We start from the raw sequence: 25,502 nt of genomic DNA, 5'->3' as shown, positions 1-25,502 counted from the left end.
TATTAAAAGAAAGAGAGACTTCGACATATAAATAAGGATAATAACATTTTGATTTGTCATTTTGATGAGCACATATGAAATGAATAACCCGAACATTGAAGAACTCCATTTAAGTGTCTGAACTAATCTTTTTTCAATTTCATCTAAGATTCTTAATGTGGTTCTTAGCTCAATTTGTTCCGGTCGGGAATGTCTCTGAGTCCTCCTGCACATTTTCTTCACTAACCGGTCTTTCAATCTCTATGTTCCGAGGGTGCTCCGTACGTTCCTGTCCAAACCGATCGGGTACCTATCAAAGACACTCTCCGTATGTTCCTATCCAAACCGATCGGGTACCTATCAAAGACACTCCGACGCTCAAGTCAGCAAGTTATACCAGGTCAAATATATAATCTGCAGTGAGTAAATGAACATTCAATGTAACCAACTACCTTTCACCTTTGACTTGTATTTATAGTATTCTTCATGGGCCTTTACTTACCTATTCCTTAATCGCGGCCCAATATAAGGCTCATCTTACTAATTACATTTTACTTCACCTTAATTACCATTTGCTAAGGTCCCTTCTCGGTCGTAACCGGCCGGGTAAACAGCCATCCGTTCCTCCCAACCATTTCTTGGGCAGTGATTCGTTGGTCACCGGGCAGTGACCGGGTGACCACCGGGTCCTTGCTCGCACTAGGGTTGGATACTGAACAGTAAGTGAGTCCCTGCTGTATATACCACCGGGTCCCCACTGTACACAATTCTTTTTTTTTTTTTAACTTTGTCTATTGGATTTGCTAGTTTATTCAAAGCTTGGCATACAAAACTTTTTGATTCATTAAAATCCTTAATTTACTTTTTTTTTTATAACCTAAAATAGAATAAAATAAGCAAAATAGTCACTCGTTAATTCTTAAGAACATTATGGAGTTTTATTGTTTATCAAGTTCTTGCACTTGTCTATTCGTTGAAAAAAAAGAGAGAAAAAAAAATATGAAAAGGATAAACAAGGTATTGAAACGCATGCAAGAAAGACCATGGGAGGGAGAAGAGAGAAAAAATTAGGATTAAATTCAAAAGTCCAAAAGGGTAATTATGGCATTGTAGACATTCAAGTGCTGTAGGTTGAAATACGTGGAGGTGGAAGAAGTAATTTTCAAAAATCAAAGGTTTGGGATTAGAAAAAAGAAAAACCCTAGTTGCCACGACATCAAACAACTCTTTTAAGGGCTATAAATATTCATAAAACCCTTAAAACCCTTTCTGTCTTCCCCGCCACTCTTCCATTTCCCTAGTCTTCTACCCTACTTTCCCTTTGCTTCATTCAATTTTTCTTCCAATGGAGTTTTGGGGTAATAATCTTATTCTTGCTCTTTTTCTCTTATTCCTTTATCTTCTTCTCATTTATATTTTATTCTTCCGATTTGTTCTTTCTCTGACCGAAGTAATTTCCTCTGTGAACTGTGAACTATTGTTAAGCGTCCATTTCTTCAGTTATACGAAAATGGGTTATTTTAAGAATTTGCAGTACTGATTTATTGCATCACTTCTCTTTCCTTCTTCCTTGTGTCATCATTGATGGCTAATACTGCTGTAAGCAGAAGTATATATTATGATGGTTTATGTATTAGGGTTTTATGTAGGGATATCTGATATTTTGGTTTTGTCTATCTAGGTGCCGAGGTTAAGGTTGGGGAGTCTGTTAAGGTTGACCCAACTGAATTTGAGGCATGCATCCACCTTTCGCAGGTTAGGGTTTTGGATGTTTGCCATGTTTTGTTGTCAGATTTTTGTGTGTAGACAAAGTTACTGACCTGTTGCTGTGTAGGCTGCGCTTGGTGAGGCAAAGAAAGACAAACCAAATGAACCTGTTGTTCTGTACTTGAAGGTCGGTGAGCAGAAGGTTGTCCTGGGAACCCTCTCCAGGGAGAAAATCCCTCAAATATCCCTGGAATTGGTTCTGGAGAAGGAGTTTGAACTATCCCACAGTTCAAAAAGTGCCAGCGTACATTTCTGTGGATACAAGGCATATTACTCTGGCGATGAATATCCTTGGCATTACTGATCTATTTTTAAGTTTTTAAATTGCTGTTTATAAGCTAATATCTTAATGTTTGAGGTTTATGTGGAGCAGCTGTTTTATCCAAATGAATTACTGGGAACACATTTATTTCGCTATCATCTAAGCATCGTTGCTTTATATTTGTCATTGTCTTTCAAGTTTTTTTCCTTGACTTTTGTTGTGTTTTGGCTGGCACTAGTGAGGAAGATGAGTTTACTGGTAAGGCTCAAACATTCACTTGTAAAAATAGTTATTCATTTGGATTGAGTTGCTTGGTCTGACATTTGATTTTTTGTAATTGGACAGATAGTGATGAGGATATTCCATTGGTTAACACAGAGAATGGTACCTGCTTCTTCTTAATCGTAGTTTTATTGTTGCCTGTTCATGATTTTACACGGTTAGCTAATTGACATGTATCTTATGGTAGGGAAACTTGAAAAGAAAGCTGAAGAATTGAAGGCACTTGCATCTAAAAAGCCTGATGCTAAGGCTGGTGCTGTAGCAAAAAAAGTCAAGGTTGTTGAGCCAGAGAAAGACAATGAGGATTCGGATGATGATTCTGATGAAGATGATGCTTTGGGAACTTCTGATGAAGAGGTATTATTTTTCTCTGTTTTGAATTGGTCTTGATGTGAAATACTTTGACTCTGTTTATAATATGACTACCTCTAGTCAAATATACTCAAATGGTTAGGATGAGATACTTTTGTTGAAATTGTTTGCAATTTTATCAAGGGTTTCATATATAGTGGTGGCATTGTCGTGTGGAGCTGCCCCTGACATCTAAAGGGGAAGTTGTAGCTATGTGCTATTTTATAGATGTAATAACAGTAAATGATATAGAAGACTTGGATTTAGACGAAATGACTAATATTTATTATCTTGGAAACTTGTATTTGACATTTGTTGGTGTTTACTTGTATGTTTTGTTTAGGTCAACCATGACTTGATATTTTAATTATAATGACAGATGTTGCTAATTTAGTGATTTTAATTATTTTCTAGAATATATTTGTAGATGGTATGCTGTATATAAACTGGAATAAGTTTAAAATAGTGGTTATTGTGGAGTTTGGAATCTCTATTGTTTGTTTGGTACTATAGCTCTACTTGACGTCCAATTTACATTGATTTTGATAGTTTAAAATATATTAAAAGTTTTTTATATATCTAAATCAATGTATTTTGAAGATACAGTAGAGGTTAGAGGTGCAATTTTTTTATATAGACAGTCTTGCTAGTTTTAAAGATTTTTCAGTTGCAATTAGAATCTTGTTGGTGACATTTTACTGTTTAACTTTTTAGATGGAGGATGCTGACAGTGATGACAGTGATGAGGAGGATGACAGTGATGAAGATGACGATGAAGAGACCCCTCCTAAGAAGGTATTGGATTTTCACCTGTCATTATTTGTTTTATTTCCATGATAGTGTTGTGGCAACTTAACAATTATTTTGTAGTTCTATGTTGAGTTGTGGCAACTTAACAATTATTTTGTAGCTCTATGTTGAGTTGTGGTAACTTAACAATTATTTTATAATTCATATGTTTTGTAGGCCGATTTGGGAAAGAAAAGACCAAATGAATCTGCATCAAAAACTCCCGTCTCTTCCAAGAAAGCTAAAAATGCTACTCCTGAAAAGAAGGGTGAGACTTATATATGCATGTTTATAGCTGTATTTTTTTTCAGTGAATATGTTTTACATTATTGTAGTGAATGCATGTCATGAATGAACTTGGAAGCTGAGGTATTCACTTGTCTTTAATTCTACAGTACTAAGCTCTGCTTTAATTTGTGATTTAGATGGTAAGAAAAACTTAAAAGCAGAAACTCCTCAATCCGTGAAGAAAGGTGGAAAGACTCCCAGCAGTGAAGCTAAGGACAAGAGTCCCAAGTCCGGTGGACTTATTTGCAAGAGTTGCAGCAAGTATGATATTTTACAAAAGCCCACAAACTTAGCTTTGTTAAATTGCATGATGACCTGATGTTAATATTTTGTGTGTTCCTGGTCCAGGTCTTTCAATTCCGAAAGTGGTCTGCAACAACATACCAAGGCCAAGCATGGCGGTCAGTGATATTTTGCAGTTCGATAGCTTATTCATGATTTTTTTTTTTGCTATGTAAGAGTACTTTAAGGACGGTAGGTTATGTCCTTGTTTTTGGCCTAGTAAACCCTGCAAGTGTCATGGTGAATGCATGTGTCGGAAGTTTTGTTTAATATTTTTGTTGGAACTTCTATTAATGTTCAAAGTATTGTTCTTTGATATTTTCATGGGAATATTTGATAATAATGGTAAGGGAACACTAATTTATATTTAACATATATTACACGAATAAAATGGTTATAAAAGTAAATTTTTGATAAGGTGATAGTCATTACAATAATAAAATAGGTATCTAAGAGCAAATTTTTATATGTTTTAGAAAAAATAAAAGATAAGAAAAGTTACTATCAAATAAATATAAAATATTTATGTTCAAATTATTATTTTTATTAATTTATCTAGTTTTTAAAGCACAAAGGTTATGTTGACAATTTATTAAAAAATATTATTGTATGTCATTTTTAAACTAACTATTATTGTTAAGATTTTATATATATTATATGATTTATAATCAATAAAGATATTTTAATCCTAAAACCAAACATTATTATTAATTTGTTTTTTAATATTTGTAGAGTGAACAATTGTAAATAAATTATTTAATGTTTTTCATAAGAAAGTTGAAAAATAGATTAAAAGTAAGATGAATGTGTTATAATTGAAAATGAAAAAAAAATTAAATTTAAAGTAACATAAGACATACATGGTCCGAATACTATAAGGTTGTTTTGACACTAACTCGAAACAGTATTAATGCTAAAAACACATAATAAATAAATCCTAATTTACATAGACACAATAATGCAAAAAAATAATATTTTCCTTTTTTCAATTAGAACTATAATAATCATAAAACCATTTTAGTTTTTCCCTACTCTTCCATTTCTTTTACACCTCGAATCATATTTTCTATTGCTTTATTAAAATTTTCTCAGATTTTCACATTTTTCTCTTATTCCCTTTATCTTCTACATATTTGTATTTCTGGTTGTTTTCTTAACCGTTCCTATACAACTTAAACTTTGGTAATTCCATTCAACGTTTGTAACTAATCTAATATGTAATTTGTGTTCTATTTTTTTTTTCATTATAATTTTCTTATTATCTTTTTATTTTTAGATTCAAATACGGTTATACTCCTTGCAACTAATTACCTTTAATTCGTATTTCCTAAACCATTTATAGTTTTTCTCTATTGTATGTTTTAGTGTTTTGATTCTATTATTTTCCATCACTTTCTCTTAAGAATTTATAAGAAAAAATATTGAAAACAACTACAATAAAAACCTTTGAAGACAAATATTGCACAGGTCAAAAATTGAAATTGGTACGATTTATAGATCCAAAAATATTTAAACACTTGTTTCATTTTAGTTTAATTTAATATGACATGACCATATATAACTATCTTCTAAAATTAAAAAACGTCTTTGAAATTAATTAGTGATAAAATATTATTAAATAATAATAATGTCATATTATTAGATATGAAACTTATGTCTTCAAATTCGAAAGATATCCTGAGTTTCATTTTAATATGTAAGTTTCAGGATTAATCTTAATCCGTATTATTGTAAATGTTTGTAAGAATGCTGATCATTTTGTCATCCTAAAACATAAAGTTAATACATATTTTATATTAGTAATAAATTATGTTATAAAATGAATGACAGTCATGTAAAATTAATACTTGCAAACTATAAAAAGATTATAAACATAAATATTATTAATGACCGAAAATAATAGACACATACAACAAGAGACATGACAACTAACTAATAATTGACAGTAATAATTACAGTGGGTATTTTGTTTGGTGAATTGACAGTAAAATTACACTGACAACTACTCTAAGATTTAGTTAATTAAAGTTTGACCTCAAGTAAAAGTTGATTGTGGTGGCTTAATTATTTTGTGATAGGCTTTGTAGCCGGATTTTTACATTTCTTATTATAGCTAACGAATATGATGAGATGGATTTCTAATTTTTTTAATAAAAAAATTGTATAGTTTATAATTTTATATTTTTATAAATTTTATAATTTAATAGATCCTCATTAAAAATAAAAAGTTTTTTTTTATCTATACGGTCAATCATTTGTGTAGGCCCTATTAAATTAATTTGAGATTGAGATACTTCCATCAAGTATAGAGATTAAGGACTACTAAAAAAACGAGATACTAAATCTTCTTTGCATATAGTTTTATTTTTTTCTTTAAATTCTCACATTAACTGAATCTAAAAGCTTGCATTTCATTATTTTAACCTACTTTTATTTTCTTAGAATAATCGCCGCACTACATTATAGCATTATCTGAAAGAAGATACTACAAAACATAAGAAAAAACAACTATCACTGTAATTACGCAAGATCCTAAAAAAAATAGACATTTTCTAGATGAAAAATAATAGAATTATATACTCATCAAATTATTTCAAATGATTACTAAATAATAATTTATCATTTCAAAGTCATAAAATTTTGTTTCTTTTATAAATACTATCCACTTTTACTCCCCGGAACATACCAAAAAAAAAAGGAAAAAGAAATAAAATAAGGATAGGCGTCTGATAAAAGAAACAATTTTAGAAACGGGAAATCAAGTTCAAAAGTGGGTAACCAATAGAGTTGTAAAGGATACACATACTAATATTCCATAAAAGAAAAGAAAAGCATCTTCCTCAGCCTGCAAATGACAGAAGTTTTCTCATTCATCCTACTCCTACACGATTAGTTGCCAGCTCAAAGACTCATTAAAACATCCTCCAAAGAGCATACCAAGAAGAATCAACCTGTACAAATTCCATGGTAAACTGGAATTAACTTCGTTTCTTTATATGCAGGGATACCTGAACCTGCAAATCTCATAACAGCGTAACATCATACTGTTTCAATTTTCAATTTTCCACGGACCAAAATAAAAGAATAACTAATTGAAATAAAAACTCCTACGAAAGAGTTGAAACCGGTCGTTCATTAGTCTTCATGTATGGTGTTGATTAGTGTACCTGATAGTAAAATGATGTATACAGTGGATCAACAAATGCAAATGAAGCAGGGTAACATGCATACAGGAGCGAGACCCGTTGAATATTAATAATTAGCTAGTGGAGAAAAGGGACATCATTTTTCTAGTGACAGAAGATGACCACGGAAATAGTTATAAAACTCAAATTATCAAAAAGGATTAAAGAACTATATTAGCTAAGAACACCACAAGGCTATTTTTAAATCTGTGAAACAGGGAAGTGTGAAAAAATGACAACACCTTTGATAAAATCAAAAGGAATGAAAGACAGTAAAACAATTTTTTTTTTCACAGATCCTAAAAAAATTTCTTGACTACATGATTATTAGACACTTGTAAGAACAGCACAAAGCAGGAAAAAGAACATATTCACAAGCTTTTAGCTTATCTTCGTACATACAATAGAAATAAGAAAAACGCTCAGCTGATCAGTACTTCTAGTACATTCTAGCAATAAAGGGTGATCAAACAAGGCAGAAGGATTGTTGAAAACATAGTTCAGAACAATGAAATGTTACGAATAACCTAACATACGTAAGTTTCAAAACATCAATATGCAATCACATATCACTTCTAAAAAAATGGAAAATCCAAAAAGTAAAAGAAGGGGAGGGAGGAAGAAGGAAACACATTCCATATATTAGAGAAGTGCACCTGCACCACCTGCACAGTGGAAAATGGGTGGTGAGCAGTATTTATCCTGTGGGTGGTCTATTTCAGAAAAAAGTATCCTGCCTAGATCTAAATGAATAGGCAAATAAAAGGGGCAGAACACAAACCATAATAACATATGCAGATCAATAAGCCTCATTTGGAGATTGCTGTTCCTGCTCTTGATGCTGATGCCCATGAAATTTGCTAGCCTTTAGAGAGTGCCCACTGTTACCATTGTCTATGTCCTCAGCTTTAGTCTTGTTTCCAGGATCCTGCTCTTCCTTTTCCCTGTTCCACTGCTCAATTCTGGCACGCCTCTCCTCACTGCCATCTCTAACTGGACTGCGGTGCCTCCTACGACCAGGACTTCGACTTCTTCCTCTCCTATGCCCAGGACTCGAGCTCTTGTGTCTCCTGCTGCGACTCTCATGATGGTGGTCCCTATCATCGTGCTTTCTGCTATGACTACGATGGGACCGCTCCTCATGGCTCCGATGCCTGTAAGGACTCCTGCTTCTGCTTCTACTGTGCCTTCTATGGTGCTTCCCAAATAATTGGTGTCTCAAATCCCTGTACACAGCATAGATCAGAAAATTTTAAGTCTTAAATTTTATAGCATGTTTGGATTCACACTAGATCCAGAATCACATTGAAATATTCGCTACCACGATCATAGGCAAATGTTTGCATGTTTAATTCGATGTTCATGATCGAGTCTATAATTAGTTTTGGGTTGAACCGACTTTAATAGCTTTTGAATTGGATTTTTATACTGAGTTTTTCTACTAATTAGGTTTCAGAATAAAGTATTATCCGAATTTGTGAAGGCTCCTCCAAATACATGTAACCAACAAACACAACCACCTTCAAGGAAAAAAAAGAACCTAAACACCAAAACCAAAGTTCTACCTGCTAATTCTCTTCAAATGCATGAAGTTGCAATAGCCACCGCGGTTGCATGTATTCTCCTCGTACTGCCTGCAAGTAGCTTCTCGAAAATCCGTCACCGGCGAAAAATCAACGATGATTGGCCTACCTGCACCCATACAAACCACCAAAACAACTCAATATTCAGACTAGGGAGACATAATGGCGTGCATCAATGAACCTCAGAAATACAGAATGAATGAAAAATTGCAGAGAACGAAAAGAAAAGGATATAACTAACCGGCATAAAACCTTCCAGTGAGGTTTCTAACAGCATTGGCAGCATGTTCCTCCTCTCTGAACTGAACGTATACATTCCCCACCTGAAAACGACAGCGTTCAATTGTAATACAAATGGAGAAAATGAGGGGTTGGGATTAGGATTAGGGTCAGGGTGAGGGAACATACCATGTGGTCGGCGAGGTTGTCGCAGACATTGAGGCTTTCGATTTCGCCGTACTTGGAGAGCTCCTCGAAGAGATCCTCATAGAACTCCTCGAAGTGGTCCTGGATCTTGCGAGGGTCGATGGGGTGGCCGTGGGCGTCGACGCCGGGGGTTATCATGTCGGGTCGCTGGTACATGTTGGAGAGCAAAATGGTGGGACTTATGCTCGGCTTCGTGTGGAGGCGAGAGCACCGATCCCCGTGCCTACACGCGCCGATCTTGAAGTAGAACGGGCAATTCACCCTGTCCTTCTCCGTTCCGAATATCGATGCCAAGTGCTCCGCCATTGCCGCAACCACAAAGCTCAAATGCGGTTACTCTTCTTCTCTTGGCTCCTGATTAGGGTTTGAGAAATTGGGGATTTGTAGTGAAATGAAGAAGCCAGAATATGGTGCAGTAGGGATCTTTCTAGATACTTCTTTATAGTTTTCTTTAAATTTAATTTTGAACCAAAAATTAAGGGTGTGTTTGGATGTCCTTCCAATCAATTCAAATAGATGATTGTTAAGTTGAATCCCTGCAAACAAAAATTGAAAGTAATTTGCATAATGATAACCATTTTTTCTATTAAATATGGACATTATGTTTCTAATTAGTAATTCATCCTTCATCATTAAAATAATCTATCACCTCCATAAAATAATTAATAATTATATTCAATTTTTGAATTCATTTTCTAGAAAGACTATATAATCTAAAAGAACTTTTATTAATTTAGTCTCACGTGTGCTTCAAGTCAATTGTGAAAAAAGTGTGTGTATATATATATATATATATATATATATATATATATATATATATATATATATATATATATATATATATATATNTATATATATATATATATATATATATATATATATATATATATATATATATATATATATATATATATATATATATATATTATATCTGTAAAGGAAAATAGTGTTTGAATATTTTAGCAAAATCATAAAATCTTGTATAAATTTTCTTGCAAACAATATTCAATAGTTTAGGGCATTTATTATTTTATTATTAGTAGAAACATAATTATGGTCACTTTTAAATATTTATATTATAACATAAGTTATAATATTTGTAAATGGATTAAGTTAATATGTAAAATAAACTTTTATTCATTATGAAATTTAAGTATATCTTTACATGATAAAAGAAACAAAAGAAAAAATAACAAATTTATTCCACAAATTTACGATTGAAACCAAAAACAGAAAAAAAAAAAGAGTCATTTAATTCAACAAATTTTAAAATAACGATTATTTTTAAAAAAGCATTTAACGACTATTATACTATAAAGATAAAATAGATATATAAAATAGGAGAATTCTTTATATATAGATATAGATTATTGATACTCTTATTTTTTATTATTATTGACGTTATTATTATTATGTTGTTATTATTATTATAACAATTATTATCGTTATTATTCTGTAAGTGTAATTTTACAATAATGGCGTCGAAAATATGGTCGTGTAAAAAGTATATTAAGATTCATTTCCAAGAATATGAGAGACATGGTAGTATACGAATTCTATAAGAGTTTGTTTTGTTGTTTTTTTTTTTTATTATTTTCCTGTAAAAGTGTACTTTCCCTTACATAGATGTTGGAGGAAGGCATGTCAATGCAAAAACTGCATCAAAGGTTTGCCTGGTTGGAGCTACACCCTCAATGTCCACAAAAACTTTATGGCCCAATGCCACTTCATGGTGTTTTTTTTTTAAAACATGAAAAAAAATATTATTTTATCTAAATATTTTATTTAGACCAACCTGTCTCTATCTTTATTTCATCAAACACTATTACTTTTCTTTAGATCTAGATGTTGATATGGTGAAATTTCAAATCAACTTATTAATATTATAATATATCTGAACATAGAGAAGAAAAATAAATAATTGTCTCCGTTTATAAACTTTTTATTTTGCATTATGGTATGGAAGCTGATGTATTACCTTGCCATTACTCGTTTGCATTGAGTTATGGACTCGAAGATTTTAATTTCATTGCTCATATCCTGACTAACAGGATCATTTTGAAGTAATTTACTACATTTGAAATATAATACTTTTTGTGTAACAAAAGTCATGCAAATTATTTTAAGAAAGACCACATTTTTATAAGAACAATTTAGGATTTAACATATATAATTACTCCGCATATAAATGAAACAAAGTACTATGATGCATCAACAATGCACTCTTGCGCGATTCACCATCTCTGATTGTTTACATATACAAATTCCTATTGGTTCAATACCTTTAAAAATGTACGTGCATATATAAAATAAAATGAATTCGAAAATACAAAATAACATAAAATCAGTAGTGCACACTTAAATCCACAATACCACCACCATTTGTAACTCGTATCATCTGTAGCATTTCAATCATATCAATTTTTATTTTACAATTTTAAAGACTGTATCAGGGACTAAAATGAATTCAATAACCTTACACACCAGAATAAGTCATGCACCCCAAAAAAACTTCAAAATTAATTTGTTGGTGCCAGCCATAATGTGTTCTTGATAACCAACTCAAACTTGTCAGAAAAGGGAAGAATACACGGAATAATAAGATATAGAGGTAAAATGTGGGAATTGGGAGAAAACTGGAAATCCCTCGGAATGCCAAGTATCGACAAGGGACAGGGCATGGAATCAAATGGGTTTCTCAACCTTAGAAGCAACAATGATAGTAAGTTGCTGCAATAGGGAGACCCAGTGATTTTTTATCGCTGAACGCCACGCCCCCCTTTCAGATTACTAAACTTTTCGTCATTGGGAATAATACGCACCAATTCTCCCACCACATTCAAATATATATATATATATATATATATATATATATATTACTGAGTGTGCACAATCTAGAAAGTTTTCATCAATTATCAAAATTTTTTTTTATTCCATCTAAACTAGCTTGCCATCATCAAAGTTTCAATATGAATGACAAGTTGCAGTTAACCAAACAAAACAGAGCAAAAACACAACTAACCAAAATACAATTGGTTAGTGAGGTTTCCGTTCCTCTCTCTGATCTGAACAAACATTCTCCGTCTGAAAAAGACCGTGTTTAATTCGAAGCACGGACTAATGAGAATAAAAAAAAATGAAGGGAATGGGTGTCAGGGATAGCTTACAGTATGTCAGCGAGGATTTGAGATATAAGAGATTTGTTGTGCTGGATTTGTAATATAGGAGATTTGTTGTGCCAGGATGGTAGAGGCTTGCTTCTTTTGAGCAGTTCTCTGAAATATCGAAAACTAGTTAAATTAAATTAGTTTTAAAGTACAACCTCAACAAGTTAGTGTTTGCCCAAGAGGTTAAGGGAAAGACTTGATATCCTCAGCATATAGGTTTTTTTAACCATTTTTACCTCTTTCAGATTTGAGATAATAGATTGAAAATGTAAAGGTTTTTTATTTTTTTCCTTGTAAATTGTACTATTTTAATTTTGAAATATTTATTATAAAGATTAATAAATTTATCAATAAAAGCAATGTTTTAAAGATCCATTAAAACGTACTCCGATAGCTTAGTACCATGAATGAGGTGAACTTCAACTAAGTAGAGGGCTCATTTCATAATACCTAAACCTGCAAAATTCATACCAGTGAAACATCATCCAATTTAAAATTTTCAAGAGAGAAAATGAAAGTTCAGATGAACACTAAAACAGAAACTGTGAAAAAGTTGAAATTGATAGGAGTCATTAATCAAAATCCCCTATGAATGTTAACAATTAGCAAGTTCAGAAAAGGGGCATCCGTTTTCTAAGACAGAAGACCATGAAAAAGCTACAAAACTCTAATCATTAAAGAGGAGGCAATTTTTTAAAGGACTATATTAGAAAAAAATGCTATAAGACTATTTTGAAATTTACGAAAGAGGGAAAAGTGAAAAATTGACAAACACCTTTGAAGAGATCGAAAGGCATGAATGACAACAGAATATAATTTTTTTGGAAGATAGATCCGGCAAAACATTATTGTCTAGAGGACTATTAAACACTTGTAGGAACAACACAAAGCAAGGAAAATAACATATTCACAAGTTTTTAGCTGGCCTTCATACATACAGTAGAAACAAGAACAAAGCTCGGCTCAACAGTATTTCTAGTACATTCCATCACTGAAGAGTGACCAAGTAATGCAGAAAGATGGTTGAAAACATAGTTCAAAAGAGTAAAATGTTATGAATAACCTACAAAGCTCAAACATCCACACGCAATCAAATATCATGTCTATAAAAAAATGGAAAATCCAAAAGGTAAAAAGGGGAGGGAGGAAGAAGGAAACACATTCCATGTTAGAGAAGTGCACCTGCACAGTGGAATATGGGTGGTGAGCTGTATTAATCCTGTGGGTGGTATATTCTAGAATAAAATATGCTGCCTAGATCCAAATGAATAGGCAAACAAAAGGGAGAGAACACAAACCATAATAACATAAACAGATCAATAAGCCTCATTTGGAGTTTGTTGTTCCTGCTCTTGATGCTGATGCCCATGAGATTCGCTAGCATTTAGAGAGTACCCCTTGTTACCATTGTCAATGTCATCAGCTTTAGTATTGTTTCCAGGATCTTGTTCTTCCTTCTCCCTGTTCCACTGCTCAATTCTCGCCCTCCTCTCCTCACTGCCATCTCTGACTGGACTGCGGTGCTTCCTCCGTCCAGGACTTCGACTTCTTCCTCTCCTAAGTCCAGGACTCGAACTTCTGTGTTTCCTACCACGACTCTCATGATGGTGGTCCCTGTCATCGTACTTTCTGCTATGACTACGATGGGACCGCTCATCATGGCTGCGATGCCCGTAAGGACTCCTGCTTCTGCTGTTCCTTCTATGGTGCTTCCCAAATAATCGGTGTCTCAAATCCCTGTACATAACATGTATCAGACAAAGTTAAGCTTTAAATTTTATAGCATGCTTGAATTCATACTAGATGATCCAGAATCGAATTGAAATATTCGCTACCACGACCATTGGTAAATGTTCGCATGTTTAATTCGGTGTTCAACAATTGATCGAGTCTATAACTAGTTTTGGATTGAAGCGACTTTAATAGCTTTAGAGTTGGAATTTTATACTTAGTTTTTCTACTAATTTGGTTTCAGAATAAATAGTCATCCGAATTTGTGAAGGCTCCCCCGAAAACACATGTAACCAACAAACACCACCGCTTTCAAGGAAAAAAAAAAAGAACCTAAACACCAAAGCCAAAGTTTTACCGGCTGATTCTCTTCAAATGCATGAAGTTGCAGCCACGGCGGTTGCAAGTATTCTCCTCATACTGCCTGCAAGTAACTCCTCGAAAATCCGTCACCGGCGAGAAATCCACAATAACTGGCCTACCTGCACCCATACAAACAACCAAACTAGCTCAGTATTTAGATTACGGAGACAGAATGGCGTGCATTGATGAACCTCAGGAAAACAGAATGGATGAGAAGTTGCGGAGAACCAAAAGAAAAGGGGATAACTAACCGGCATAAAACCGTCCAGTGAGGTTCCTGACAGCATTTGCAGCATGCTCCTCCTCTCTAAACTTAACGTATACATTGCCCGCCTGAAAACGACAGCGTTCAATTGTAATGAAAATGGAGAAAACAAGGGGTTGGGATTAGGATTAGGGTGATGGAATATACCATGTGGTCGGCGACGTTGTCGCAGACATTGAGGCTTTCGATTTCTCCGTACTTGGAGAGCTCCTCAAATATATCCTCATAGAACTCCTCGAAGTGGTCCTGGATCTTGTGGGGGTCGATGAGGTTTCCCTGGGCATCGACGCTGGGGGTTATCATGTCGGAGCGCTGGTACATGTTGGAGAGCAGAATGGTAGGGCTTATGTTCGGCTTCGTGTGGAGGAAAGAGCACCTATCACTGTGCCTACACGCGCCGATCTTGAAGTAGAACGGACAATTCACCATGACCTTCCCCGTCCCGAATATTGATGGCAAGTGTTCGGTCATTGCCGCAACCACAAGGCTCACATGCGGTTTTACTTCTTCTCTTTGCTGCTGCCTAGGGTTTGAGAAAATGGGATGTTAACCTTTGTTTAAAAACAAGAGAGGGAAAGTGTGAGACTGAAATAAAAGAAAAAAACGAAAGTTAGAGTAAAATTAATGTTTAATGTCTTTAGAGGTCTTTTTTTTTTTTCAAAATCTAAAATAGTTCTCCTTCTTATTCGGTTTTTCAATTGAGTCCTTAATTTTGAAAAATTGAAACAAATAGACTCTTACCGTTAAATTGGACAAACATCATTAAACTAGCGTGTACGTGACATGTTGACGGAAATATTTTAAATGACGTGGCAAACTCTAACTCAGTCTGACGTGGATTTTTACTTTTTTAAAATTAAATAAATTGAAAAAAAGTTAATTAAACGAATTGTTTATGAAAATTAAGATTTTGTTTTGAGAGATTAGTTCACTTCGACCAGCAATGATGAAAGAAGAAGTTGATGCTCTTGATTGGAGGTCGTTGGCGATAGGCGTTGGCAGCGGTGTTGGTTGCGGGTGTTGGCGGCAGTGCGGGCTGCGGGCATTGGCGGCTGTGCTGGCGTGGATAGGTTTCCGCATCGGACCACAATAACAACAACACCCTTACTTCCTCCTCCGACGGTGTTGACGGTGGTGTTGCCTCCTCCTACACAGTGGTGCTGCCTTCTAGAATAGATAAATCTCGAAATAAATCTTATAATTGGTGTTATTGTTGTGCTGTTGAGTTTGCATATCCCTATTTTCTTGCCTTTGCTTTTGTCTCTGTACAGGGCCTCTCTCATATAATGGTCCTTCTGTCATTAAAGAAGTTGTATTCAATTATTTAGACCTCTATTGGTGAACTCAATGAAACTTGAAAATGGTTATTGTATATAAATATACGTTTTTGCTGTTTTTAGACACTTGGTGCTTAGTGACATATCTTTATGCATACATAATGCCAAACTTCTCTGCAATAGAAATGTCAAACATTTCTTGCAAAGCCATCATGATTTTAACCTATTTAAATTTAAGCATATCAGAACATATGTAAGATTAATACTTATTTATCTTCTATCATGTAAGACACAATTAAAAACAATGCTAAAATTTGAGACTGTAGTATTAAAGCCAGCAGAGCGTGTAAATGTCACTTTTGTTGCCTTTTCAACTGAACTTTGGTTAGATGTTTTAACCCACTAAATACAGGGCTTCCCTGCATAAGAAAACAAATTTATACATTTTTCTTACACATTTCATGAAAAGCAATCCTGCTTAAATGGAAAAGAACCACTGTAGAAAACAAAATTCTCTCTTATAAAATATTAGCCTAATTAATGATTGAATTGGCTAATTATCTTAGAAAATCACGTTAAAGTATTTATGATTGAATTGGCCAATTGTAAATTTGTTAATATTGACATGTACTCTTACACTCACAGCAACTTGATACTAATGATTTATGAAACTTTTACTTTAGCTTTTGATTTTATAAAATATTATAGTTTAATTCATAACTTTTGAGTGTTTTTTAATTTTTTGTGGAAAAGATAATTTTGGTTCTCTTTTTCTATTAAAAGAAGGCTCCTCGCAATTACACCAGTAAAAGCAAAACTTCTACTGATATAAACTCTCAATCTTGCTTACACTTTGCCTTTTTTTATATAGCAATAACAACAAATTTCATCATTCCAAAACTCATCAATATGGTAACACCCGAGATACATGTACACTATATTCATATACACAAACAGATATTTTGTACAACGACGATCCAAAGATTTCAACCACCTTATTTTTGTGCTACGTGTTTCATGATTTATATACAGCTTGTATCTTCTTCATTTCCTTTGACTTGTCCATACATTATTGTATAATACCCCATTCCAAGCATGATTGTTCCTATCATACTGCACATTTAAAAAAAAATTATATAGGAGACATTAGACAAATCAGAACCAAAATTTTCATACTTGTATAAAAATATGCATCTGGGGTCAACAAATGAATGAGAATTTAGTTCAAGTACTTCCATAATGAAGGCTGTTAAAAAAGAAGCAAACTGCAAAAGTAGTGGCAAACTCATATTCAACTCTGTCTTCCTGAAATAAACAGTATAAACTTACTGTATTTATAGCAAACTCTTGAAAAACAATTCACAATTTTAATTTCAATTTGTTTATATTTTCAACTATTATATATCTTAAAGCACAATCTTAAAGATTATATCATATTTTTCATACACTCAGATTTCAGTTTTTTAATATAAAACTAGACTAATATAATTGTGTTATATATATTAATCACTGGGTTTTGATGAAGTGGAACCTAAGAATGAGAGAACAGAAAATTAAACATTGCGATCAAGTGGCTCATGGCACACACAAGTATTGGCGAACTATAGCTTAGACCGAGAAATAAAAGGGCCTGACTCATGGTTACCCCAAAGAATCTATTAATATAATAAAATGTTACAAATATGAATACTACTCCCGAAGGCAGCACCACCATATGAGAGAAGACAACACCACCGCCAACACCGTCTGAGGAGGAAGTAAGGTCGTTGTTGTTACTGTGGTCCGATGCGGAAACCTACCCACGCCAGCTCTGCCGCCAACACCAGCTACCAGCACCTTCGCCAACACTCGCAGCCAGCGTCGTTGCCAACGCTCTCCGCCAACGAACGACCATCAACTTCTTCTTTCTTCATTGATGGATGAAGTGAACCCTAAACTCTCAAAACAAAATCCTTAATTTTCAAAATCAACTCGTTTAATTAACTTTTTTTCAATTTATTTAATTTAAAAAAAGTAAAAATTCACCTGAGTTACAACTTGCCAGGTCATTTAAAACATTTCCGTAAGCGTGTCACGTACACACCAGTCTAACAGCGTTTGTCCAATTTAACGGTAAGGGTCTATTTGTTTCAATTTTTCAAAAATAAGGACCCAATTGAGAAACCAAATAAGAAAAGAACCTATTTGAAATTCTAGACGAAAATAAGGACCTATGGAGACATTAAACCTAAAATTAAAATTTTAGATTATTTAAATTAAATATGAAATAGTAAAAGGTAATATTAATAATTTTATGTTATATTTTTATATTATTTAAAAACTTTTATGGTCTAGTATTGTCAAAATAGGTTATTAGACTCAGCCTCGGGTTAATCAGTGAGTTAATCCAGTTAATGTAATAATAAATTGAAAATATTTGAACTTTGTTGGATCCACCACAAGTTGTGAATTAAACAGGTTGCTAACCAAATAATAAAAAATTTCTAATTCAAATCTAATAAATAAAGGAAAAAGATCTTAAATTAAAATTATCATCAAAAATAACATTTCATTCACGAGTGTTTCACCCTGCACCTCCAAACATTTCACCCTACACCTCCAATTTTCTAAAATACCCCTAATTAATAAGTGGTTTAAAAGTTTAATATTTTGATCATTGAGAATGTTTGTGCCCACCATTGACTCCACCTGCATTTTCCTCCAATCACTAAAGATGTATTTATGACCTCTGCACCCTTTCACCCTACACCCCTACACTACCCACCACTCGTGAAAAACACCCCATTTCATCTTTATAAACAAACCCCACATTCACTGCATTTTTGAAATAAATAGGTTTAATATCATTTTTGGTCCCTCCTTTTGTAGGGTCTGTTCAAAGTTGTCCTTCTTTTTTTCAAAAGTTCACTAACATCCTACTTTTCGCAAAAATTGTGCACGTTAGTCCTTTTTGCTTACGGCATTAAAAGACCAACGACAGAGCTGCCCCCTGGCACAAATTTGATTAGTTGGACACTCATTATTGACATGGCACTATGACATAATTATAGTTGTTGAAATAAATGTAGTTTAAAATTACGTGGAATATGTAAAAGAAGAGGGTTAAGGGTTAAAATAAAATTACGATTAACTGCATTTAGGGGTAAAATCAAGTCGCTAAATTGGGGGCGATTTAGGGTTCGAGAATCAGGTTGAAGAAGAGCGTGGTGAAATTGCTTTCGTGTTCTTGCGTTCGTGGTGTGATTGCGTTTGTGGTTCATTGAAGAGCGTGGTTCGTTCAACAGCCCTGGTGATGAGTGAGGTCAGTGTTCTTACTTATGTTGTTGGTTTTCTTACCTAAAGCATTGATATCTTCTATCATTGACTATGTTTGTTGTCTTTAATGAGTGGATTATGTATTTGATTTCTAATGGAATGGATTAAAATATTATTCTATTTGTCGCGTATTAGGGGGGCTTATGGAAAGAGTAATCGCGTTGGATGTTGAAATTGGTCCCATGGGTGTTAATTTAAGTTTATTGAGTGGTCCCCTTTCCATTTGCAGGTAGGGTTTGGGATGTCTAACGATAGGTTTGAGGTAGTGATCCACCACGGTGGGACCTTGATAAAGGAAGTGCCCTTTAAGTATATAGGTGAGGAGATATCTTTTTGGGACATTGACCCCGATACATGGAGTTATTTTGGAGTAATGGCTTCACTTAAAGAAATATGTTACATTGAAGTAGAAGAGTTATATTACAATATTCAACATGTTTTACATAACCTAAATGACGATAAAGGAGTTATGAACATGACGAATGTGGCAAAATATTTGGGGAAAGTGCACTTATATGTTGCATAAAGTGAACAAACCATAGGTTGTAGAAAATGAGAAGGAAATTCTTTACCTTTGTCGAGGGCCTGCAAAGAGCGGTGAAAGTAGTGGGGTTGAGGCTGGTGTAGAAGGAAATGGAGAGGAAGAAGTTGATGATGAAGTGCATGTTGAGGAAGGTCTTGTTGACTGTGGTGGTTATTTGGAAAGAGATGATGGAGTGCAGGTTGACACATAGGGTGGAGTGGAGGTGGATCAGGATGGTGTAGTGGGGGTGGAGCAGGATGGTGGAGTCGTGGTGGAGCAATTGGGTGTAGTTGAGGTTAATCAATAAGGTGTGGTGGAGGAAGTGGGTGCAGTGGAGGTTAACCAAGAGGGCTTAGTGGAGGAAGTGGGTGCAGTCGAGGTGGAGGAAATGGACGTTGAGCAAGATGGTGGAGTTGAGATGGACAGTGACGAAGAAGTAGAATTGCACAATGAGGAAGAACTGCACAGTGAGGAAGAACTACACAGTGAGGAAGAACTGCACAGTGAGGAAGAAGTGCATATTAAGGATGAACCACATATTAGTGGTGATGAAAACTTGAAGGAGGCAGGAGATTTGGAAGACAATGATGAAGAATACGGGGTCGAAGACAGTGGTAGGGGGTTGTCAGATGATGAATGGGAGTCTGATGGCCTATTAACTCCAGAAAACAGTTGTAGTGAGACGGATGACAGTGCGAACAGACCAAGTCGAGGTCCCTTTCCTACATTTGGGAAAAAGAGTCAATTACAGATTACAAATGGAAACTTGTTACTATATTTAATGATAAGGAGGAGTTTAAGGAAGCCATTAGAAACTATGCTATTCATGTTGGGAAGGCTCTTAAGTTTGTAAAAAATGATAACCGTAGGGTGAGGGTGAGATGGATGGGTGGGAAAAAAAGTATCCATGGGTAGCTTACTGTGGTTATTTGCCATCACGCAAGATTTGACAATTAAGGAAGATTGTTGATACTCATTCTTGCAGCAGGCAACTGAACATTAAAATGATGAATACTAAGTGGTTGAGTCATGAAATAGATAAGTCTTTACATGATAATCCTAGTATAAGGGTCCAAGACATACGTAATAAAGCATTAAGGAAATGGAACACTAATGTATCAATTTCGAAAGCAAGAAGGGCGAAGTTAATGGCATCAAGTCAACGTGAAGGAGATTTTAAAGAACAATTTAGAAGGATTTATGACTACGCACATGAGGTTTTGAGATCTAACCCAAGGTCAACGGTGAAGGTTAAAGTGAACACTGATAATGGTCAGTCCATCTTCAAAATAATATATGTTTGTCTGAAAGCATGTAAGGATAATTTTGAGTTGTAGGCCCATCATCTGTTTAGATGATTTTTTTTAAGGTCTTTATAAGAGAGAATTGCTTACTACTGTTGATAGGGACCCAAATGAGCAAATGCTACCCTTTGCATATGCATTAGTTAAGGTAAAAAATAAAGATAGTTAGACGTGATTGAAGACCTTGGGGGTAATGAAATTTGTGGGGCGTGTACGTGTATGTCTGACCAACAGAAGGTACATGCATTACTTACATTATTTTATTCTTTGCACTTTACGCTTCATTTATGTTTGATTAAAATGTTGTCAGGGGTTGATGTCAGCTATTCAAGAGTTTTTGCATAGGGCAAAATAAAGATTCTGCATCAGGCACCTTTATGCTAACTTTAGGAAAAAGTTTACTGGTCAGATATTGAAGAATTTGATGTGGAGGGCTGCCACAAGCACGTACCCCCAGGCTTGGGAGAGAGAGATGTTGAATATCATAGCAATGAATGAAGAAGCACATAAATACCTCATAGTCATTCCCCAAGGTACGTTGTTTCCCTTACATGCACATTTGAATGACTCGTATATGGTAACCCATTTTCTTCATTCTTGTACATTACAGAGCAGTGAATGAAGAAGCATATGCGTCCATTATTTATCCTGTGAATAACAACCTCCTATGGGAAAAGCAAGCTTCCATGATGTACTGCCACCAGTTAAGAGGAAGTTGCCTGGGAGGCCAAAGAAAAAAAAGAATATTGGAGCCATGGGAGCTAACTAAGGATGGGACACAAATAAGTGTTGGTGGCCACAGAAAGAAATGTAGCATCTGCTGTGAAATGGGCCACAACAAAAAACTCTGCCCTTTACGTTCAGCCATCATAGAACCAACAAAAGTAGCACAACCATCACACCCACAAAGTACAAAACCCCCACTTCCATCACAGCTAGCAAGTCCCCAATCCCATCAGCCACCACAACCAACTCAAGATTCGATCTCATATTCAACTCCACCAATAGCAAGGAAAAAGTTAAATATTAGAAGAAAAGCTTCACAGATTTAACTCAAAATTTTGATGTATTTGAATCTACTTTGTAGTCTTATTAAGAACTGTAATTATGTATTTTGTACACTTAATAAGCATTTTAATTATGTATTTTGTAGTGCTATTAAGCACTTTGATATTATGTTATTATATCTATTAGTGATATAATGTTATTATATCTGATAATGTTATTAAGCACTCTTATTATGTTGTGATATTTGGAAGTACAAATATTATGTGATAATATGTTCTGTTAGGTTTCCTTAATATGTATGATAGCCATATATGTTAGGGAGCGTCTTGCACATTTTTTTTGTAAAAGGGGACCACAATTAACAATTTTAAACCATTAGGGGGACTAAAACAAACTTTGTTGTAAGAACTCAAATTGTTCACTCATATTACAACAACTAATATTACATGAACAAAACAACTAACATCAAGCTAAACACCTAATCCATTACGTCAACAAAACATACATTGCACATTTCCCACCTAACATCAAGCTAAACACAACCACAATATGATAATGTTGAGCACAATAAGAACAAACACAACTCCAACTAAGAACTTTATCCTTCTCTGCAACTCTTTCACATTATTTTCGAAATCACATATCCTCTTGTTTGGCCTCACAATTGTACCATATGTATCATCAACGTTCTTTTCACAACCCCACTTGAAAAAATTACATGACATCCCACTTGTAAATCCACCCTATTATTCAACAAAAACACAAAAATGTGTGAACACATAAAATCCAATACACAAAAAAGTGACCAGGGTATTCAAAAAACCTTGTAATGACGACATCCCCAAAATTGCCTCCTAGCATTCCTTACAGTTATGGCAACTTTCGTTAGAGCAAAATCACCACAGTGGCAAATAGGGGTTATCCCAACTCCCCTCAAAACAACACCGTGTGAGGAATGCGAAAATCCTTTGCCAGTTCTTTGAACAAGAAAAACAACTTTGTGAAGAAATCATTCCTAACCCTTTGCTTTTAAATTTGGGAAAGTGTACAACGAATCACCAACAACCTTAACCTTTGTTTTCAAATTTGGAAACAACAACCATGAATCACTTTGCTAACAGTATGATTCAACATTTCAGTTTAACTCGCAACCAAAAATGTCAAACTCATTAAATTTGTGTCAGGGGGCAGCTCTGCCATTAGTCTTTTTAACCCCATAAGCAAAAAGGACTAGCATGCACATTTTTTGCGAAAAGTAGGATGTTAGTGAACTTTTGAAAAAAGGGAGGACAACTTTGAACACACCCTATAAAAAGAGGGACCAAAATTGGTATTAAACCAAATAAATAATTAATTCAATCATAACAATTTTATTAAAATAAAAATCAAATAACTATAAATTAAAAAATTAAAACAGAAAGTTTAAAATAATTATAACACAACATTTAAAAAGTTAAAACAGAAAATTTAAAATTATTATAACATAATATTTAAAATAATTATAACAAAAAATAATTAATTCAAATACATAATAAAATATTTAAAATAAAACAATTAAATAATAAACTATTCAAAAAAACAATTAAATAATAAAATATTTTAAATAAAACAATTCATTTCAAATAAAAAGAACAACCTATAAAATAAAAAAAGAAAACATACAATAAAACCGTAAAACAAAGTAAAAAAAAACACATTAGACATGTATCGGATACGAGAAACCGATACAGCCTACATCGGATATTGACATTTGATGTTGGCTGTATCAGTTACCCATATTCGATACATGCCTATCGAGTTTCATATCACAAAACCATGGATAGATCAACCAAATCAGACAAATTTAACTAATTTCTAATCATTCAATCTATATATCCAATCTATAAACATGCTACAAACATGCAAAAGCAGCAAAAGAAATTTTAAAACCATGAACCAACCTCTAACAACGTTTGAGCAACGAAAGATGGACGAAAATTGAAGGAAGAAGAAGAAGAATGCCTCTACACGACTGGGAAACACAACAAAGAGAATGAGAAACTAAAATGCTAAAATGAGATCCTGTATCAGTGTGCGTGCAAGACAACAAAGAAAGGAAAAATCAAATCCGACAAAAAGAGCCTCGAGTTTCTGTACCTGGGTTGCAAAAAAAAGAAGCTTGCAGCGACCGACCGTGGCAGCTGCTGTGGTGTGAAAAAAAAGACTTTATTGTGTGACTGTGTTGTGCTCTATGAGAAAGGAAAGTAAGGCAAGGATAAGAAAGGAGAGGAAAGATGTTGTGAGAAAGGAGAAAAGGGTAATGGTGATGTGAGAAATGAAAGTGGGGTGAAATCCCATGCAAGTAAGACTAAGACTATGAAATTCAATCTCACTCTTGGGAATCTTTAACCACATTTAAAAAAGAAAAACACTTTTTAATTAGGGTTAAAATTGGAATTTTCTTTATAGTTTAAAAGTGCAGGATGAAATGCTTCGAAGTGTAAAGTGAAACACTCTTCATTCACACAAAGATATCACAAAATATTTTTAGTTTTTTTTTTCAAAGTAATTCAAATTTGTTTCTGTATAAAAAATTGAAAAGTGTTTCTCCTTGCACCTCATATTTCACCATGCACCTCCCTATTCTTTCATATTTTCAACTATATCCATGTAATCTTTTGACTGCTTTTTTATTTGACCCATTCAACAATTAAAAAAAAGCATCAACCCCTTCCTTATTTGTCTTTCTTTATCGCATTTCATATTTTCAAATCCTACATCTTTTTCTCCTTCATTTCTCCTCTTTCACTCTTTGCCGCTTTTAATATAGTAATCAAATTATGTGACACCTTTAATGATTTTTTTCTTAATTTCTTTACACTTTTTATTATTCTTCCCTTAACAGTGACATAACTAATCGAAATAAAACATTTGGATGATGTTTTTTCTTTTTGAATGAGTTGAACACAAATATTTTTTACCTAAACTTACATCCTTTGACTTGAAGCATATAAAATCAATGTAAATCTTAAAAAAAAAGTAATTGGAATTAGGATTAGGTTAGCAGATGGTTTACAATGATTTAAAGAAGGGTAGACGCTTAACACAATAGAGAGGTAAAAGGGTGGAAGAAATTATTTCTGTTGGATATTGGATAATTGTATGATAAATTTAATTCCAAATTTTTTATATAAAAAGCTGGTTTGCCCGAGAGGTTAAGGGGGAAGACTTAAGATCTTCTGCACATAAGTGCGCGTGGGTTCGAACCCCACAGCCAGCAATTTTAATTTTTTACTTTTAATTTTTTACTTTTAATTTTTTACTTTTAATTTTTTACTTTTAATTTTTTACTTTTAATTTTTTACTTTTAATTTTT

The 25,502-nt window shown here is 33.8% G+C and overlaps 3 protein-coding genes and 1 non-coding gene across 23 annotated transcripts; 2 read left to right on the top strand and 2 right to left on the bottom strand.

The window, feature by feature from the left end:
- Positions 1-1,188: 1,188 nt before the first annotated feature.
- On the top strand, positions 1,189-4,343 carry LOC106758672 (histone deacetylase HDT1). Its single transcript, XM_014641623.2, has 10 exons — positions 1,189-1,337; positions 1,661-1,734; positions 1,814-2,031; positions 2,244-2,266; positions 2,354-2,392; positions 2,478-2,647; positions 3,356-3,436; positions 3,608-3,698; positions 3,856-3,979; positions 4,067-4,343. The coding sequence occupies exons 1-10, from the start codon at positions 1,325-1,327 to the stop codon at positions 4,125-4,127; spliced, it is 894 nt and encodes a 297-aa protein (XP_014497109.1). The 5' UTR covers positions 1,189-1,324; the 3' UTR covers positions 4,128-4,343.
- A 2,365-nt stretch (positions 4,344-6,708) lies between these two features.
- On the bottom strand, positions 6,709-9,617 carry LOC106759512 (splicing factor U2af small subunit B-like). Of its 7 annotated transcripts, XR_002667514.1 has the most exons (7): positions 9,177-9,617; positions 9,010-9,091; positions 8,751-8,877; positions 7,967-8,411; positions 7,842-7,850; positions 7,112-7,167; positions 6,709-6,951 (listed from the first exon to the last, which is right to left on the bottom strand). XR_002667514.1 is itself a non-coding variant. In XM_022779722.1 (6 exons), the coding sequence occupies exons 1-4, from the start codon at positions 9,498-9,500 to the stop codon at positions 7,985-7,987; spliced, it is 960 nt and encodes a 319-aa protein (XP_022635443.1). In that variant the 5' UTR covers positions 9,501-9,617; the 3' UTR covers positions 6,709-6,951; positions 7,822-7,850; positions 7,967-7,984. The 7 variants fall into 7 exon arrangements, 5 of the variants coding, with proteins under 5 accessions (XP_022635443.1, XP_022635441.1, XP_022635442.1 ...); XR_002667513.1 differs by lacking the exon at positions 7,842-7,850; XM_022779722.1 differs by lacking the exon at positions 7,112-7,167 and having other exon boundaries at positions 7,822-7,850.
- A 1,781-nt stretch (positions 9,618-11,398) lies between these two features.
- Positions 11,399-15,297, bottom strand: LOC106759627 (splicing factor U2af small subunit B). 14 transcript variants are annotated; one of them, XR_002667511.1, is made up of 7 exons: positions 14,868-15,297; positions 14,707-14,788; positions 14,451-14,574; positions 13,544-14,098; positions 12,764-12,817; positions 12,362-12,469; positions 11,399-11,592 (listed from the first exon to the last, which is right to left on the bottom strand). XR_002667511.1 is itself a non-coding variant. In XM_022779718.1 (5 exons), the coding sequence occupies exons 1-4, from the start codon at positions 15,189-15,191 to the stop codon at positions 13,678-13,680; spliced, it is 951 nt and encodes a 316-aa protein (XP_022635439.1). In that variant the 5' UTR covers positions 15,192-15,297; the 3' UTR covers positions 11,836-12,469; positions 13,660-13,677. The 14 variants fall into 14 exon arrangements, 2 of the variants coding, with proteins under 2 accessions (XP_022635439.1, XP_022635440.1); XR_002667504.1 differs by having other exon boundaries at positions 12,748-12,817; positions 13,660-14,098; positions 14,868-15,296; XR_002667508.1 differs by lacking the exon at positions 11,399-11,592 and adding an exon at positions 11,836-12,278.
- A 10,026-nt stretch (positions 15,298-25,323) lies between these two features.
- TRNAL-UAA lies at positions 25,324-25,406 on the top strand. The gene has a single exon. It is a non-coding gene; the product is annotated as a tRNA-Leu (tRNA).
- The last annotated feature ends 96 nt before the right edge of the window (positions 25,407-25,502 follow it).

The sequence above is a fragment of the Vigna radiata genome, chromosome 4 (genome assembly GCF_000741045.1).
Source record: "Vigna radiata var. radiata cultivar VC1973A chromosome 4, Vradiata_ver6, whole genome shotgun sequence".
NCBI classification, from domain to species: Eukaryota; Viridiplantae; Streptophyta; class Magnoliopsida; order Fabales; family Fabaceae; genus Vigna; species Vigna radiata.
This window is presented reverse-complemented; position numbering and strand designations above follow the sequence as displayed.

Coding starts and splice junctions, on each gene's coding strand:
- LOC106759512 (XM_022779722.1), bottom strand. CDS start 9,500: ATGGCGGAGCACTTGGCATCGATATTCGGAACGGAGAAGGACAGGGTG. Junction 8,878..9,009: donor CACTGGAAGGTTTTATGCCG/GTTAGTTATATC, acceptor GTATGGGTGCAG/GTAGGCCAATCATCGTTGAT. Junction 8,412..8,750: donor CATTTGAAGAGAATTAGCAG/GTAGAACTTTGG, acceptor TGCTGTGTACAG/GGATTTGAGACACCAATTAT.
- LOC106759627 (XM_022779718.1), bottom strand. CDS start 15,191: ATGACCGAACACTTGCCATCAATATTCGGGACGGGGAAGGTCATGGTG. Junction 14,789..14,867: donor ACAACGTCGCCGACCACATG/GTATATTCCATC, acceptor TGTCGTTTTCAG/GCGGGCAATGTATACGTTAA. Junction 14,099..14,450: donor CATTTGAAGAGAATCAGCCG/GTAAAACTTTGG, acceptor TGTTATGTACAG/GGATTTGAGACACCGATTAT.
- LOC106758672 (XM_014641623.2), top strand. Junction 2,648..3,355: donor TGGGAACTTCTGATGAAGAG/GTATTATTTTTC, acceptor TTAACTTTTTAG/ATGGAGGATGCTGACAGTGA. Junction 3,699..3,855: donor TGCTACTCCTGAAAAGAAGG/GTGAGACTTATA, acceptor TTTGTGATTTAG/ATGGTAAGAAAAACTTAAAA.